General features: G+C 40.0%; 1 protein-coding gene across 1 annotated transcript in view; it reads left to right on the forward strand.

Annotated features, from left to right (window-relative positions):
- Positions 1 to 155: 155 nt before the first annotated feature.
- The window catches only part of Ybx1 (Y box binding protein 1), a gene marked incomplete at its 5' end in the record, with an annotated part of 20477 nt that continues 1332 nt past the window's right edge, over positions 156 to 19300 (forward strand). Inside the window, 6 exon segments of the mRNA XM_005410716.2 lie at positions 156 to 219; positions 8581 to 8614; positions 11218 to 11307; positions 11644 to 11946; positions 12090 to 12172; positions 17578 to 17843. Coding sequence (XP_005410773.2) covers positions 156 to 219; positions 8581 to 8614; positions 11218 to 11307; positions 11644 to 11946; positions 12090 to 12172; positions 17578 to 17812 — 809 coding nt within the window.

A 19300-nucleotide genomic window follows, 5' to 3' on the forward strand; every position in this document is an offset into this window, starting at 1 on the left:
CCCGGGCCTGCCTCGGGGCGCCCCGCGCCTTCGGGCGCACCCACGTGCGCGGCCTGGGCGGCGTCGGGCAGGGAAAAGGCTGTCAGGTGGCCGCGGCGCCGACCTGGCTGGAAGGGGTCCGTGGTAATCGAGGGCTGTTGTGCTTTGTTTTCCAGCAACGAAGGTTTTGGGAACAGTAAAATGGTTCAATGTAAGAAACGGATATGGTTTCATCAACAGGTGAGATTCCCGGGTCTGCACCCCGGTCCCGCCTCCCGCGTGCTCCGCTCGGGCGGCGGGCGCTGCGGGGCTCGGGCACAAGCGCCGCGCTCTCGGGGTGGTGTTGGGCTTACTTGTTTTTGTTCCCTTGGTTTATTAGCGTGATCCCCCCTTTTTTTTTTTTAACTGAAGCGGGTAGACTGAGCGGTCTTTGTTTTGGCGCTCACTGCCAATCTGAAAGGTTTTACTGCGGTGTGCAGTGGTGGAAGGCAAGCGGAGTGCACGAGCCGGGCCCCGACAGTTGGGCCGCACTGTGGGGCAGTACGTTTTCCCCCGTGCCTACGTTATCGGACGTGGTAGTTGGCATGGGATCCACTGATTAATAAGGCTGTTGACGCCTCGGTAACATTTTGACATGATTTGGCTTGTCAGGTACGGGAGGTTTTGTCGTCCTTACCGTAGGTTATAGTGTCTTTGTTCAACCTTTTGAACGTGCTCTTTTTAATTGCTTGTGTAAATTTTCTCTTAGGACTGTATTGATCAGAGAGAGCTATTTTTACTTGCCCAGAAATATATCTGGACGAAAATGGACCTTTCTTTCTTGGGTATTTATTTCTCCTACTTCCTTGTTAGAGAATCATGCTGATTGAGTCGATTTTGTTACAGTCCTAGTTGTGGCTTATTAGAGTAGCCTGAAGTCCCTGGCACGTTCACGTGGTTGGTGTTTGAAGGCAGAGCAACGAGCTGCGTCTTGAGATTTGCCCTTGGAATTGGTGGCGGTGGCGGCCGCAGCTCACTCGCTGCACTCCGTGGGCTCCCTTGTGAGCCGGGCATCGTTTCCAAGATGGCTGCCAGGGCTAGTAGTGCAGTTGCATGGGTGTAGAGCTCCGCGAATGCCAGGAGCAGTCTTGGCCGTACAGCTGTGATACAGTGCTTGGCGCCATTTCAGCATTTTCTTTCTTAACATCCTTATTTTAGAAGGCCTTAAACAACTAGATGTTTAAAAGAACACTTAAGAGAAATACAGAGTGTGAGATGGACACCAAATGGTTGTAGCTTGGCTTTTAGAGACGTAGTTGATTAAAAAAATAAGCACTAGTCAAACCACAGTATTGTAGAAACATTCAAAGCAATAATTTGTAAGCATTGAGTGCTCTGTTCTGCACATGTTAGTTATGGAGAAACATTATTTTTTCCAGAATTTTTGGAATTTTATAGCTGTCGCACTGCTAATCAAGACTACATTTTCGTTAATTTTTTGGTTGTTAATGGGTTGCTAGTGTGGGGGATTTGCTTTGGTGCTTATATGATTGGCATAATGATCATTTTTTTAAAAACTGATCTCTGAATTTTGTGTTTTAGTTGGCATTTGTGTTAATATTCTTACTGCTGACCTAACCATTAAGCCAGTGGTTTTCAAATTAAAGATGTTGAAAATGGAAATTCCTGAGTTCTTTCTGAACTTTAGATTCATTAGGTCTGGTACTTTTTTCAACAATCCCAGGTAATGGTGAGAATGGCCTGTGTTCTATACATTTTTTTTTTTTTCTTTTCTTTTTGAGAAAGGGTCTCCTTATGCAGGTCAGGCTGGCCACGAACTCTGTCAAGGATCCTCCTGCCTCAGCCTCCCAAGCACTGGGGAGCACATCTATACCTTTAAAATAACTGCTTTTAACCCTTTTCACAGTGCAGTCAGGTATCCCTGGTGTGCATGCAAGAGGGGACTTCGCACGCTTTTCCGTGAATAGATTGTGGTTTTCGTGTATTGCACTCTTCTGTTTATTGTGTTAGATGCCATTCACTAAATACTTGCTCTGACTTTGAATCAGCTCGGTTGCTTTTTCAGGGCAAATGTCGATTATTCTTTGATTGTCTGTCCTTTGGTCCTAACCTCAGCTAGTTTGTTTAAATTAACCAATTAAAATGTATTAACTGGTCATTGTAATGATTCTGGGGCTTTTTAATAAGCTTTTAATAAGCGACTGTAGAATGCTATTACAATTAAATAGAGGGAAGGGTCGCCTTAAGGAAAGTAGCTGAGATGACTTTTGTGACTTAATTCACCTGTAGTCCAAGCTACTTGTGAGGCTGAGGCAGGAGGATCACAAGTTCAAGGCCAGCCTGGGCACATTTAGCAAGACCCTGCCTCAAAGTAAGTTAGGGGTCTAGCTCAGCGGCAGAGTATGCCTGCCTAATGTGTGGGAAGCCTTGGGTTCAATACTACCACCAAAAAGGGAAAACAGGAGTATTCTGAATTGATATTCTTTTGCGGGGGGGAGGGGAGGGCGGGTACTGGGACTCGAACTCAGGACCTGGTGCTTGGCAGGCAGGCAGATTTTTTTGTTTTAGGTATTTTCATCATAAATGTTTATTACATTCTAAAATACCACTTATGATTGACAGGGCCATGTTACAGTGAAAAAGGGTTTTCTCCTGTTGGTTTTACTGTATAAAAAATACTAAATAACCAGAGCTTTTTAAATGGCAACTTGTGTAGCTGGGTGTGGTGATGCACACCTGTAGTCCCAGCACTTGGGAGGCTGAGACAAAAGGATTGCTGTGAGTTCAAGGCCAGCTTGAACTGCATAGTGAAGTCCTGTCCCAAAAAGACCAACTAAAAAAGCAGCTTTTATTCTACTAAAATGTAATCTAGGAATTCAGAAAAAGAAATTCATTGAGTTGCTCCTTTGTGTGATGTGTTGGTAAAAATAACTGAACCATGTGACTGGAGTTCATTGGCTCTCATCCTCAAGTTACTGTTCCACTTTTATTAGTTGTTGAGAATTGATCTATATTCACCCGAGTCAGCAGCAGCTTATTTATAATAGGAAATGCATCTTTTATAGTGACCAGAACTGGGTTTTCTTGCTGTTCTCCAGAATGCTTAAAATGCCTAGGTTAATCATTCTGAAATTTTAAGGTAGGGAGAATTTAAGTAATTACTGCCCAATTATAAATATTAGTGCTATTCGTAATTAAAAGCTATTATAACCAATATATTCGTTTCATTAAACTAAAAGAAATTTATATTTGTGAGTTTCTTTAAAGCATTTTATGCATGAAGGCAGCTGGTTTGTACAGTGTACAAAACTGTCACAACATTTTTGGCTTTCTTTGAAGCCGTGTTGGCACCCATGTTTTTCAGATAGACATGCGTGTACCACTGGCAAGAATCAGAGCCACCTCGCAGCAAGACAAAAATTATGGCTGTGAACGTGTTAAACGTTTGGTACCTCAGGGATTGAAACCAGGAATGCTCTACCACTGAGCTACAGTCCTTTTTAATTTTGAGGCATGGTCTAGCTAAATTCCTCAGGGTGGCTTCAATTTTGAATCCTGCATCATCTTCCAGAGTGGCTGGGATAATAGATGTTGCTGTGCCCAGTTACAACCCTGAAAACCTGCACATTTTTAGATAGTGCTGTTACTAAAGCTCAAAGAGGTCCAGTAGCTCTCCTCATAAACATAGATAGTAACTGGCAGAAGCGGGATTTGAACTCAGTTTTCTTACTCAGGAGTGGAGCTTGTGTTCACCAACTGCTGTTATGTTGTCTCAAAATTGACACTAGTAGCTTTCTATTTGGTTGTTGTCCATATAGTTGTAGATTGTTCTTAGTATAACTATTCTTAGACATTTAAAGACTTAATGCTCTCTAGCATGTCAGTGGACCTCCTGTGTACTTAACTGCTAGCTACTCAGATTGAAAAGCTTGCTACTTATCACTACATTTTGTAGATTGTGGTATTGTAAGTTCTACTTCGCACACAGGTCAGCATTACAAATTAAAGGGTTTGCTTACTACTTAGTATTAAGTATTTAAGGAATTAAAAAATTAAAAGGGGAGAACACTGAGCCTTCATTTTCACTTATGGATTTGTGGTTTTTGTAGAGCCTGTGCCATAAGGATGGGTATTACTTTTTAAGGCATTAACTTTTTAAAAAGGCAGCAGTCTGTATGTGGCCACAGTGCCTGGGATACTTAGTACTTTCTTAGAAGTTTACAGATCTGTGGAAAGATGGTTGCCAAAAGTCTTGGGCTGTTAACATCACTGATCTTCATCTCAGTAGGTCTGTCTCTAAACCTTGTAAGTTGTGGGTAATCTATAATCTAAAATCTATGACACGGGGAGGCTTAAAGGATTTTGATGGTATGCTACTAAGGGACATGTTAGGGAGTGGTTCTTTAGAACTGGGATTTCTTTTTGAGATAGGGTCTTGCGACATAATCCAGACTGGCCCCAAACCCGCAGCAGTCTTCCTGCCTCCGCCTGCCAAGTGCTGGGATTGCAGATATGTGCCACCACCCCTGGTTTAGAACTGGGATTCTTAGGGCAGGCAACAATGACTTTGCTGGAGAATTTAGGAGTGATTTATATGCCACTTATATTAGCCACTGGTCTTAGCTACCCAGAAGTCATCCCATGTTTATCAGGTCACTTATACAGGAGTACTCCCATGTAGTGGTGGTTCCTTCTGTTTGGCATCAAAGTAGTAGAATCATTTGTTCTTAAAATCTAGAATAAGCAACTGGTGTTTTTAACCCGTTTTCCTGGTGCTGTAGCTGCAGTTGTGGAGTTTCCTACCCCTCTACTCTGAGCCCTAGGATGCATCCAGACTAAGGTGAAATGGTAGACCATGCCTGGGAAAGAAGGATGTCTGCTAAGTGAGAGGAATTTCTTTTTCCTTAGTAAGAAAACGGTGAAGAGAAGAGGACAGATTTACGGTTTTCTGACTATATGTGGGGCTAGAAAAATTGCTCATTGAACAGTAAGGGAGTTTTATAAACAAGCTTCTTAATGAGCTGCTCCGATGGCTATCATCACTACTATAATCTGATAATTCTTGGTCCAGCTTTGCATCATGAACTAAGAATGTTCTTACATTTTTTTAAAAGGGTTGTACAGAGGGGAGAAAATACACAACAGGTACTATGTATAGCTATACAGCTTAGTTGTTTAATCTCAGAGAAACTTTTTTTTTTTTTTTTTGCAAAATCCTGATCTGATTACAGTACGTAATAATCTTGCATGCTTCCTTGAGTAAGGATTCATGTTGCTACTTTTCATTTGCTCCTAAAATTGGAGAAAATAACTATAGCTGTCTTCCGTGGCTGGAATATTAGGGTTTTAGAAACAGCCCTTCTTGAAATCTCAAGGTAATAAAGACCAGGAGCCATGAAGTTAAAAATCAGCTACTGTGAGCAAATGGCAGTTGTATTTCAATTCCCTGCTTTGTAAAATGGGGGTAGAGTAATGTTACCTACCTCAGGATTATGAGGAATTTTTTGTTTTGTTTTGCAGTCCTAGGGATTGAACCAGGGCCTTCCAGCCCAGGATTGTGAACACTTTGAAATACTTAAGATAATACTTGGAATTTTAGCCATCATAATATAAGCTTTTCTGTATGTGGTGGAGCTTTTCTCATTCTACAGGTGAGAAAAAATTCCAGGGAGGAGACAATTTAATGAATGAGGAGGCAGCTTTCAAAGTTACACAGCTATTAATAGGTTTTATTTTTTGAGACAGGATCTTGCTATGTAGTTGCTGGCTTTCAACTCACTGTGTAGCACAGGCTGGCCTTCTAATAAATACGTAGAGATCCTCCTGCTTCAGCCTCCAGTGCTGGGATTCTAAGCATGTGCCACCGAGCCTAACTACAGCTGTTAGTAGAATCAGTACTAAAAATTAGTTTTCCTGTTAACAATTAAATAAACTTATGAGTAGTCATTTAATAAGTTGTATCTAGATTTGTTTAATGTGTCCAACCCCCATAAGTTTTGTTTTTTTCTTTTTTTGAGATAGGGTCTCACTGTGCAGTCCAGGGTGGCTTGGAACTCCTGGTGCACCTCCTGGCTTCCCTGTCTGAGTACTAGGACTACAGGGGTGTGTCCAGCAAAGCCATAGTGTTTTGTTTTGCTGTACTGAAGATTGAACCCAAGGCTTTGTACCTGGTTACATCTCAGCTGAATTGCACAGGCTGGCTGACCTCAAACTGTATACTCTTGCTTCAGCCTGATGCCTGGCTGGGATTACCCATGTTTGCCAGCACACCCAGCTAAGCCATGATGTTTTATGTTGTTGAAACTGCATTTTCTGAACTGTTGAATTTCTTCCTGAAATTTGGGTACACGTTGCTTATATTATTTATTATTAAGCTGGTTTTAGTCAACAAAATAGTATGTGCTATTTGTATGGCATGACATTAGTATATCTATGCTGGTTTCCACATTTCTTTGTACCTACAAAATCTTAAGTTTTGGTTTTTTGGGGGTTACATTACCTTTCATCTGCTGTGGCCATCCAGCCTCCTACTATTTTAAAGATGCCCTTGTAGATAGTAGTGAGTTTTCTAGTTATTTCTTTTACGGCCCTGAAGCAAATTTATAATGACAGTATTACTTTTTGTTGTCAGTAATGAAGTCCTCTATGAATGTTGTCTTTTTATTTTTGTTGTTGTTTTGGTGTCCGTCTGTCGGTCGCCCCCCCACCACCCGTACCGGGAACTGAACTCACGACCTTGCGCTTGCCTGGCAGGCACTATGCCGCTGAGCTAAATCCCCAGCCCCCAGATGTTGTCTTTTTACTGAATTTAAAGCATATTAAAACAGTACAAAAGACTTGTAAATATATTTGCATGAAATCCACACGGGTGCCATAGTCATCCACATGCTTCACTGCCCCTACCCCCTCATGCTGGTCATACTCAACAGCTTCACCTGCCTTTCCAACTCTGCTAGTTCTTTGTAGTGCCTCCCTTGGAGTCCTAGAATGGGGCATAGTCATGTTGAAGGTCAGTTCTGATAGGTTCTGTGGGAAATGTTGGCCTTTTGAATACCTGGCTGTTCCCTATTGGAAATGTCTCACAGAGTCTCTTGAATAACCCAGGCCATATTCTTGTCTCTGCCTGCGGGCACATGTCACCACACTCAGCACATTTCCTCATTGGCCTCAAGAAGACATCTCAAATACCTACCCCATATGAAGCTCCTCAGTCCAAGGCTCCCTTAATCCTGTCTGGGGTTTTTACAACTGACTGTTGGACCCCTCTTGTATTCCAGTGTTCCTTAATATTGGTCATTAGAGTCTACCCAGTGAATTTAGCATGTCATATTCTTAGAATTAAAAGACTGCTGGCTCCCTCCTATGGGTTGGTTTGCCCCATCTTTCCTCTCACACATCCAGTCTTAATTCAGGGCTTGTTTGCTTATTTTTTGAGACAGGGTGTTACTTTGTAGTGTAGGCTGGCCTTCATCTCACTGTGTAGCCCAAGTTGGCAATCCTGCCTAAACCTCCTGAGGGCTGGGATTTCACTCCCGGCTTTAAATTTATTTTTTTGGTTTGGTTTTTCTCCTGTACCAGGAATCGAACTCATGACCTTGCACTTGCCAGGCAGGCGCTGTGCCACTGAGCTAAATCCCCAGCCCCTAAATTTAGTTTTCATTGAATTTGCTGGGTTTACCAATATTTTTTACCTTTTATTAACTGAGACAACATTTCGTTTTAAAATCTTAAATATCTCAGTGATGTTTGGCAGATTTGACTAGTTGCTATAAAATGTTTAATATAAAGTGAAATACATATTATTAAAAATTTTGTCAGCCAGGCTTGGTGGTGCACACCTGTAATCCCTCACTAGGGAGGCTGAGGCAGGAGGATCATTGGAAGTTCAAGACCAGCCTGAACTGCATAGTGAGATCCTATCTGAAAAAGATAAAAATAAGAACAGTTTGCCTTGGGCACATAAGTGGTGTGGATAGTTCTGATACCCAGGTTTGTACTTGATTCCCTCCCCCTTTCTTCAGCTGACAAACCAGCATTGACTTGTTGTCACCTGGAGTCCGTAGTCTGTAATAAGCTTTACTCTTTGTGTTGTACATTCCAGAGTATTATTTATTTCTGTGGTCATTTTTATGGCTTCAAGGAAATTTGAGAGTTGGAAATAAATGGTGAAGAGAAAATAATTGAGGGTGAAATGAGAAAGTAATTCCCACTTCTCTTGCTGTTTTGGAACACAACTAGAGTGGCAAAGCAGATGTTGCCTGTCATCTCAAAATACCCTGTGCCCCACACTGGGGATTGGAGACAGGATCTTGCTGAGTCAGTAAATTAATCAGGCTTGCTGGATTTGAGTTCATGAACCTCTTGCCTCTGCCTCCCAGATTGCCAGAATTGTAGGCATGCAATGTCATATCCAGCTAGACTTGGATTTCTTAGGCTTATTTTATTTATCCTCTACAGGTAGTGAGATTACAGCTGTTTGCCATTGCTTAGTCTTTAAAACAAATCATAGCACCTTGCTTGCTTATTTTGTTCACATTTCCCTGATAGGAAATTTCCTGTGTTCTGTTTTTCTTACTTGTTGAACTTGGTTTTGTTTTGCAGGAATGACACCAAGGAAGATGTATTTGTACACCAGGTGAGTGCTTATGTAGAAATTTGTGCTTGTGAGAAGAAAAAAGTGGATGTCCTGTTTATTGTCCTTGCAGAAGGTTAAGTTCAGTCATACTTAGTTCTACCTAAAGAATAATATGCTTAAATCTGTATATTGAGACCTTGTATTGGAATGCACTTAATTAAAATAGGCATTTCAAATCTGAATTTTGTTAATAGCTAACCCTTTTTTAAATGTTGCATTTGCTCAACTTACTGAATTTTCATACCTAATTCCAGGTGAGCAAACAACCACTAAATAATGTTGCCTTAAATACAGAAACTTTAGCAAAAGTTTTCAAGTGCTGTTAGGTTTGTGTCTGTAGTAAGGACAAATCATAACAGGGCATAGTTGAAAACATAATAACCTGAAGAAGACAACAGAAAACAACCAAAGCAGCCTAGGTCTACCTAGTGGATTTTTTTATTTTCGTCTTTGGTGCATTGACTAGCTTTGGAAAACTTGAAATAATTAAGAGTTTAAGGTTAAGTGAAAAAAGGCAGTGCATCAAAATTGGTGACTGATCATTACATAATTGTAGCTTGGCTAACATTGTTTTGGGAAGAAAAAACTTACCCTAATAAGTGGTACCTGGTGGATTTTCTGCTCAAGTATCATTTAAGGAAAATGTTCAGAAACTGAGAAATTAAGATTATTGCCAAAGTAAGCTAATATTGTAAATTTAGGTGTGTTATAGCCACCATTGGATTTACTGACCCTCACAGATACTACATAAATAGGAAAATTACATCTTCATACGTGAACTTCTGTATTGTGCAGGGTTTGTTTTGGATTTTTTTTTTTCTTTGTTGTTGTTTTTCACTAGGATTATCAGAATATAAGATTGTATTGGAGATTATTTTATGAACTTGTGCAAAAGTGGGGGCGGGGATATAGCTCAGTGGCACAAAGCCTTCCTGGCAAGCACAAGGTCCTGAGTTCAATTCCCAGTACCCAAAAAAAAACTTCTGGTAACTTTTTATACTAACCCAGAAATAAAAAGACCTGAAGTCACTTTTCACACAGCTTTATTCAGGCAGATAAGAGCTTGGATGACAGCATGCTTCTTAGGGAAGGTTGTCATAGGTTGATGCTTTGTAGCTCTCTGAAGTGATAAGGTCAGCATTCATTGACAATCGGGTGATGCCAGATTAATTTCTAATACACCCAAAAACCCTATCAAATAATGCAAGGGTCACATGTAAGTATGGAAACATTTAAATTCTAAATGTAAATTCAGGACTGCTCAGAAGATGTTCACATTTCCCTGATAGATAAAATATAAAAATAAAGATAAAAATAAAGATAAAAGAAAAAGATAAAAATAAAGCAAATGTTTTATAAACTTGGTATTTTTATTTGTATAAAAATAACTTCCTGTTCTGCATGTTCAAAAGAATGTGCAGATTTAGGAATAATAGACAGCAAGGCTGCTCAGTCTTGCTGTCTGTTGGCAACCCTGAAGGATTGGAGGGAGGGTTAGAGATGTTGACTATAGAGTTTTGGGATTTTAAGTATCCATACTTCTGCTATCCCCTATGACTGCAGGTAATTGAGAGTTGGCTATATGTGAAAGGTACGAAAACTATGTGACAGTTTAGATGACAGCTGAGATCAATTATTTGACTCAACTCAATTGTATTGACCCACAAGGTTTTTTATTTTGGAAGTGGTTTCAACATATAGTTGTTTCTTGGGACTTTCGCTGCTCGGGTCTTAGTGGTGTATCACGCAGACTGCAGTTCTGGGCAACAGAGCTTAACTGGCCTCAGATTTGTTGGTTGTCCTACCTCTGGAATGGAAATGCATGAGTGATCCTGTAATGGATACTGCTGTGATGTGGAATGACCATGGGATTTGGAGTCCCAAGACCTAGATTTAGAAAGCCCTGCTCTGCCACTTAGTAGCTGCGTGACCTTGAGCAAGTCACTTAACTTTTTAAAAGTCTGTTATTATGCAAGATTGTATTCTGGGAAGGTAATAGCCACCAGTCCCATGCAGTCAGATAATCCTAAGAGTGGCATAGTTAATACAGGTGAAATGCATTTCCATGAAAGTGTATCACAGGTTGGAAGGAATTTTTGTTGACATTTGTAATTGAGTTTGACACAGTAATACAGGGACAAAGTTAGTTTGTTAAACTTTGAAGCGTGTAAAACTAAACTCGCCTGTCATCTAAACTGGCCATGTGTGGGGCTAGCTTCTACTATTAAGTGCAGTCTTTGGGGGATAGATGAGTAGTTTCATTTTGTTTCAAGCTATATCTAATGCTTCCACAAAAAGCATTTAAATGTGTGTGTGTGTGTGTGTGTGTATATATATATATAAATTGTTGTGTCTCTTGAGTGTTAAATTAGTTTTGTAAATAGTGGTAAAATGCTGGGGGCCTTGTAAGATTGGAGTATTTTGTTTGAGGTTGGGGATAGCATTGGTCCCTGCTTTGCTGAACCTATTGCCAGTTTGGTCTTATGTAAAGCAAATTATAAGTATGTATCCAAGTTTAAATAATAATTGACTCTGGTACATTTTAAATGAAAAAGAACATTATTCTCCCCTGTTAATCTATTTTTGGAATGTGATATTACTAGACTGCCATAAAGAAGAATAACCCCAGGAAGTACCTTCGCAGTGTAGGAGATGGAGAGACTGTGGAGTTTGATGTTGTTGAAGGAGAAAAGGTGAGGATGCTTTTTGTGTAAAGGTTTGACTTCAGTATGGAAATATTTTGGAAATCTCATCCGATAGGATGGTGGCTCTAATGTGGATGGATGTGTTCAGGTGACTACATGAACACAGGTACATCAAGCCTAATGTGCTGGCTACAGTTAGAGGGCAGTCTCTTCAGAACAGTGAGGAGCTGATATTTAGTCATTTCTGTGCGCCCTTACATAGACACCACCCCCTACCCTATGTTTTAAATTTTGTCCTTTGGGTTTTTTCCCTGGCTTTGTGTGAAGTTTGTTGACAGTATTCCCATTTCCTTTGTCACTATCCATATGTAACGGCTTTTATAGGGTGCGGAGGCAGCAAATGTTACAGGCCCTGGTGGAGTTCCAGTTCAAGGCAGTAAATACGCAGCAGACCGTAACCATTATAGACGCTATCCACGTCGTAGGGGTCCTCCACGCAATTACCAGCAGAATTACCAGAATAGTGAGAGTGGGGAAAAGAATGAGGGATCGGAGAGCGCTCCCGAAGGCCAGGCCCAACAACGCCGGCCCTACCGCAGGCGAAGGTTCCCACCTTACTACATGCGGAGACCCTACGGGCGTCGACCACAGTATTCCAACCCTCCTGTGCAAGGAGAAGTGATGGAGGTAAGTCTCACCAAAAAGGAAAAGTATTTGTGGCATGTATAGCTTTTGTTTTTCACTCTTACACTTGTGATTTGGATGTGTCTGGATTTTCACTCTTATTGTTATTAATGCAGTAGGTTTGATTTCTTTCGTTTTTTTTTCAGGGTGCTGACAACCAGGGTGCAGGAGAACAAGGTAGACAAGTAAGACAGAATATGTATCGAGGTTATAGACCACGATTCCGCAGGTATGGCCAATATTAATGGATTTGGTCTAAATTTCTCAACTGTATGTTAGCCCTCAGCAGAATCACGCTTCTGCCAGTCTTTTTGAGATAAAATCTGTTAACACTTCACATTTTCTTTAGTCAGATACCTAAAAGCTGAACCTGAAGTCAGTTTTCTTTGATGAAGTGTTCTTTGCATTTCTTTTCCTGGCACTGTTCAAAAACAGCTTGTATGGATGAGGTCTACTTTATACATAATTGTTTTAAAGAGTGGTTTAGACCTGTTTTGGCAGGAAAAAAAGTAAAGTTTTTTTTTTTTTAAGCATTAGGAATATCTGAACTACCCCATGGCATACATGAAGAATTAGTAAATTTTACTGTGAAGTGGCATAATTTCCCATTAATCCCTTCTCAACTGAGTGTACTGATTTTGCCCTCCAAGTTACAAAATGAAAGCACTCCATTAAAAATACATTTTGGGGTAAAGCAACCAATCCCAGAATATTAGCCAATCTGCCTACCTGGGTATTAGAGGCGTCTGCTGTGTGACAAACAAATTAATTGTAAGGTAATTACTAGAACAAGAACTGCATGATCCAAGTATATTTCAGTACATGGTTTGGTATACCTTAAGTGTCTCCAGTCCCAAAGTGGGGTAGAATAGTGTGGAAGTTCTTCACACAGTTGAAGCATTAGGCATTATAAGAGATCTAATTGAAGTTATGCCGTGTATATATCAGATAAGAATTTTGTGCGCATCAAGAATTTTGCATTAGTAACTAATAGCCTTGATTGTACTTTCTCTTGATAGTATAGTTTCTTTGTTTTTGTTTTTCTTGGGTAGTGGGAATTATAATTCTTGGTAGTATAGTATGTTCTGCCTGCGTTAACAGGAATGAACCAAGACCCTAACTCTGGTGTACTAAATAGAAGTTTCTGATTCAGTTTTATGCAAGGAGATTATGTTGGCCATGTTGATGACAGATAAATTCTTGCCTGTCCAGTGTGTGTGAGGGGTGATTTTTAAAAAGAAAAAAACCACAAATTTCAAAACAAGATAATAGGGTAACAGTGGTTTATACATTGCATACTGCTGTCTTTAAATTAGTTACTCAGAGTACAAGGTATAGGCATTTAATTGTCCAAACAATATTAGCACAAAGCTGGGTGTGGTGGCACACACCTGTAATCCCGGCTGAGACAGGAGGGTCTTTTGTAAGTTCAAGGCCGGCCTGAACTGCATAGTGAGACCTTGTCTCAAAAAGACAAAAAAAAGTGCAAACCTTTCTTTTCAATGAACTAAAAGAAATTAGTAATAAAGCTTTTTTTTTTTTTCTCCCCTCTTGTCCTTTTGAGACAGGGTCTCTCTGTGCAGTTCAGGCTGGCCTTGAGCTCACTTTGTAGCCCAGGCTGGTCTCAAACTTGCAACGATCCTCTTGCCTCAGCCTCCTGAGTGCTGGGATTACAGGTGTGTGCCACCACACTCGGCCATAGTAAAACTACTTTGTATGTAATTTTTTTGTTTTTGTTTTTCCCTTCTTCTTTCCCCCATTCCTGTTTCTCTCAGTTTTTGAACAGTTTCTTCCTGTTTTATAATATCTGTTGTACATTTTGGATCTTATTTACTCTTTCAGCTTCTTATTCTAGGGAGACAATGTGATATGTGCACCTGTGCCTCTGGCTTATTTCACTTTCGAGTGTGGTCTCAGGCTGCATCCACTTATCTATAAAAGTCTTCAGTTTATCCTCCTTTATGGCTGAGTAGTACTCCACTGTACAAAAAGACCACATTTTTTTTTTAATCTGTTCCTCAGTTGATGGGTGTTTGAGTTGTTGCCAAGATCTACCTATTACAAATTGTGCTCCTATAAATATGGACCAACATATATCACTGTGGTAAAATGTTTTTAATTCTTCTGAGAAGATAACCAACAGGGGAATAAGAATATCTGGGTCAAATGAGACCTCCAACCCTAGTTTTTTGAGGAATCTTCACTGATTTCCAGTGATTGTACCAGTCTACAGTCCCACCAACAGTGGAGAAGGGTTCCTTTTTCCCCACAGCCCCTCCAGCATTTTTTACCAGTTGATTTCTTAATACTAGCCATTCTTTCTGGCATAAGATGGAATCTCAGTTGTTTTCATTTGCATCTCTCAAATGACCCGTGGTGTTGAACATTTTCTCATATTTTCTCTTTGTATTTTTTCATCTGAGAAGTGCATATTCATCTCAGGTGCCCATTTTTGGATAGGGTCTTTAAATCTGGGAAGTCCAATTTTTTTTTATTTTTTATTTTTTTTTTAAATTATATGTTCTCCATAGTAATCCTTTGTCTGAGGAAGAGCTGGCAGACATTTTTCCCACATTGTGAGTTGTCTCTTCACTTTGTTGGTGGTTTCTCTTGCTCTGCAAAAGTTTTTAAATTAAGTTGGGATCCCAGTTGTTGTTTCTGTGTGATAGTTCCTGTGCAGTCAGGGTTTTTTATATAAAGCCTTTGCCTACACCAATGTCTTAAAGAGTTTTACCTATTCTGTCTTCCAGCAAATTTAATGTTTCTGTTGTAATATTTAGATCTTGGATCCATTTAGACATGAGTCTAGTTTTAGTCTTCAGCATGTAGACAGCTAGTTTTTCCAGCACCATTTATGAAAGAGGTTTTCTTCCAGTGAATGTGTTCGGCACCTTTGTCAAAGATAAGGTGGCTAAGTGTGTCTGGAGTTGTATCTGCAGCTTCTAATCTTCCATTGATCTTTAGGTCTGTTTTATGTTGTTGTTGTTGTTGTTGTTGTTGTTTGAGGGTTTTTTTTTGCCAGTACTACACTTTTTATTGCAGTAGCTTTATGGTATAATGGAAAGATTATTTTTGATGCTGACAGATTATAGGGTTTTGTTTTTCTTGACCTGAACTCTGTGGCTCAGACTTTTAAACCCAGATATGGATTATTGTTGAAATACTGCAGTCAGAATTACCCCAAGATCATCTCTTAAAGTAAGTCTACAGTAGGCACTTGAGGCAGTCGGAACATTAGTCCATGGCTGAGACGCTGTCTCAGAAAACAGAAAGAGGTTAGACTTCATAGCTTCGTTTTTACTGTATAGAGTAGTTGTAACTGTCCAATAGTTACTATAGTCACGTCATGCATTTTGCTTTCAACTCTGCAGTAAGAGTGACAGTGTGGAGCTTTCCAACCAATAACCCGTGTGTAAATGACCAGTGAATGAAGCCTGTACAGTCAGGCATGAAATCCTGTCTGGTGAGGATCAAGAATGAACTGAAAGGGGGATCTTAAGATAGAATTTTTTTGGAATGGAAACAAATAGGTGGTGGTAAAGGGGAAATGTGAGGTCAAAAGGATTTTTATTTACTGGAAGTGGAAACATTCATAGGCTGAAAAGTACAATTGATAGCAGAAAAAGGTGAATCCGAAGTAAAAGGTTTAGGACAAAGATAGGAAGGCTTTCTAAAAGAGGACAGAAAATTTATAAATAACAGTGATTACAAATTTAAAGTGAGTCCACCCAGCACAGTTGTATTTTTCCAGCCATTTGAGTGGCACATGTAGGTTGTACATACTTGGGTTTAGTCTGGCATTGGTTTATCCAGATGAAGACAGAGGTAGTGGTTGGGTGTGTGAGTTACAATGAACTTTATACTGGGATAAAGGACTGAAAAATATTGAAGGGAAGTAATTGCGGAATCTCATGCTCAAAATTAACAAAACCCAGGGAGAAAACACCAGAAGAGGAGGTCAACAATCTGAAAAATCAGGTTATTAGAAACTTTTATCTGGAGCTGCAGTAGAAAAAAGGATAATAAATGCTACAGAGCCTAACGTAAGATTGAAAGCCTATAATTTTTTGAAGCAAACTGGGAAAGCTGATTTAGAAACCACAGTGGTACAGTAGTACAGCCACCATTTGGACAGCAGAGGAAAACCAAAGCACCCCTGCTAAAGATTGGTTAACTGGGTCGAAAAGATGGGGAGCAGGTTTCAGAAGGAGATGGTTAAAATAAGCAGGTAGGATTTAGAGGCTAAAAAATGGAATGTGTAGAGGTAAGTGTGAACTCGTTACGATCTTGGTGCTTCTAGGATTTTCTGGAGTACCATTAATATGAACGGGGAAAAGAACAAGAATATATTTTCCTTATCACTACCCCCCCCCCAAAAAAAAAAAAAAAACGAGTATCTTTCACTTTGTGGTGAAAAGTCAGCCATTGGAAATGATATGTTTATGGAAGGTACCATTTGAACCTTGGGTTTTTAAAGTGTATAACCCATTGGCTTTTAACCTACTTTCTTGTAACTTACTCTGGACATTTCGTGTATTGAGTCATGGGCATGGCTCATTTCTGGCTGGTGTGACGCAGCAGTCTTTTCAGGACTTTTTTTATGTCATAGTATGCATCAGCATGGTTCCTTTTTACAGCTAGTCACATCCCTTTGCTTGGGTGGGCTACTTTTCCTCAGTTTTGATAGCTGTTTGGGTTGTTTCCTCTTTTTGGCTCTTGGAAACGAAATTCACAAGCACACAAGTTCTTGTGCATAGTCCCTCTGGGGGTAACTTCAAGGAATTGCTAGAATGACAAATTGCTATGCATTTATTGGTATGAAGGAGACATCTTTTCTTTGGTTTTAATTTCCTGTTGTTTAAACAAATATTTTTCAGTAAAGGTTAGAGGCACCTGCTTTCAAGGTTGGTTATCATAAAGCCCTTTTAAAAATCTTTGTAAATGACATTATAGTGTGATGGTATTGTACCACTATTAGCTAGTAGTTAATGACTAATTTTGTAATAGATTAGCCAAGTTTGCCGTCCCTTAAAGCAACTTTTTAATTGGTGTGTAATATTTGTGCGTATTTATGGGGAATAGTATATTCTGATATGTGCGTACCATTGTATAATGGGAACAGGGTAATTAGCGTTTCTGTCTTGTTAAAATTTCTCTGTTTGGTACCTTCAGATTCCTAGTTATTTTGAAATAGAGTACTAGACTGGCCTTGAACTTGGTGATCTTCCTCAGGTTCCTGAGTGCTGGAATTACAGGCATGTGCCCCCACACCCAGAAAACTAGTTTGAGACAGGGTCTCAGTATGTACCACAGGCTTGCCTCAGACTCAGCGTGATCCTCCTGCCTTCCCCTCCTGAGTTACTGGGATTACAGATGTACAACACCATGCCGGGCTATGTGAAACCAGTTTTAAATACTCATCTTGGTCTACTTATGTAAAGTCATCACACAGTTTATAAGCTAAGTTTGCTCTTAGTTTTTGTTAAACTTTGTGTGCACCACTTTGATCACACAAGTGGCTAGTTGGGACTGTGTACTATAGTTGACTAAACCAAGTGCATTTAACACCTGTATGCAGGTTGAAAAAAGAAATCGGTGTAAATCATTCCCAAGTGTTCATAATGTTTGTTCCAGGGGCCCTCCTCGCCAAAGACAGCCTAGAGAGGACGGCAACGAAGAGGATAAGGAAAATCAAGGAGATGAGACCCAAGGTCAGCAGCCGCCTCAACGTCGGTACCGCCGCAACTTCAATTACCGACGCAGACGCCCAGAAAACCCTAAACCACAAGATGGCAAAGAGACAAAAGCAGCCGATCCACCAGCTGAGAATTCGTCCGCTCCCGAGGCTGAGCAGGGCGGGGCTGAGTAAATGCCGGCTTAACATCTCTACCATCATCCGGGTAAGGGGCTAAGGCTGTGGCTGTGGCTGTGGCTGGCCCTCCAGCCTTGGAATGATGTAAAATTTACGTTTTAGGAGTGTTGAGAATTGACCGTATTTGGCCCCTCTATTCTGAATGACTTCTTTGATTTCATCAGTAGGCTAAAGAAAGTTTTGCTAACCTTACTCTGAGAAGTACATTAATCACACTGTGTTATGTATGCTTCATTTTTTTTTTTTTTAATGGACTAAAACTTTTTTGGCATTCTTCAAAATTTTATTTTTACATTTTAGATACGCGTAATAACATCCATCATAGAGAATTTGTGCCTGTACATGATAATACACAGTGTATTTACTGCTGCTTTTTTTCCCATTCTCTCCCCTGTCTTCAGCCCCTCTTCCCCTGCTTATCTACAGAAGCTCTGTTCCCATCTCTTTCCTTCTATTCTTCCCATTTCCCAGTGTCTACTACGCATTGTGGTCCTTATTTTGGTTTCACACCAGAGAAGCGATGCAGTACTGAAATGGGTGTCTGATTTGAGTCACTTGAGTATGGTCTCGAGGTGCATCCATTTTTAGCTAGAAATGTAACAGATTATCCTTTATGGGAGAGTGGTACTTCATTGTATGAAAAAAACACACATCTTTACCCATTGATGGGCATTTGGGCTGTTTCCAAGATTTAGCTCTTAAAAACTGTGCCGCTATAAACATGGGTGTGCATATGTCGCTGGCATGATGCTTTTTTAAGGGAAGATACCAAAAAGGAGCAACTTGGTCAAATGGAACCTCTTTTGAGGAATCTCCACAGTGGGTTGCACCAGTCTACACTCCCACCAGCAGTAAAGGGGTCCTTTTTCCCATAGTTCCACCAGCATTTGTTATTGGTTGATTTCTTAATGATAGCCATTCTCTCTTTGCATGCGTGCGCACATGTCCTTTTGAGACACGGCCTCACTATGCAGTTTAGGCTGGCTTTGAGCTCATTGGTAGCCCAGATGAGTCTCAAACTCAAACGATCCTCTTGTCTCAACCTTGTGAGTGCTGGGATTACAGGAGTGCACCACCATGCCCAGCTAGCCATTCTTTCTGAAGTGAAATGTAATCTCAGCATTTTAATTTGCATCTCTCAAATCACCAGTGATGTTAAACATTTTTTCATATATTTATTTGCCACTTGTGTTTTATCTGAGAAGTGTCTATTCATTTCAGATGCCCATTTTTGGATTGAGTCTTTAAATTTGATGGAGTCTATTTTTGGGGTTTTTTTTTTTTTTAGTTCTTTGTATATTTTAGATATTAGTACTTTGTTTTTTTTGTTTTTTTTTTTTTGTTTTAGAAATAAAAGGAAAATACTAACAGATCGACAATGTTTTACAAAATAGCAAAGGATCAGTACAGACATTACAGAGTTACAAACAGAGGGGTAGGGAATTAACAATGCTTACTGTATTACATATTGATATATTCAATGTA

This window comes from Chinchilla lanigera, unplaced genomic scaffold (genome assembly GCF_000276665.1).
Source record: "Chinchilla lanigera isolate Chin_1 unplaced genomic scaffold, ChiLan1.0 scaffold00136, whole genome shotgun sequence".
Taxonomy (NCBI): domain Eukaryota; kingdom Metazoa; phylum Chordata; class Mammalia; order Rodentia; family Chinchillidae; genus Chinchilla; species Chinchilla lanigera.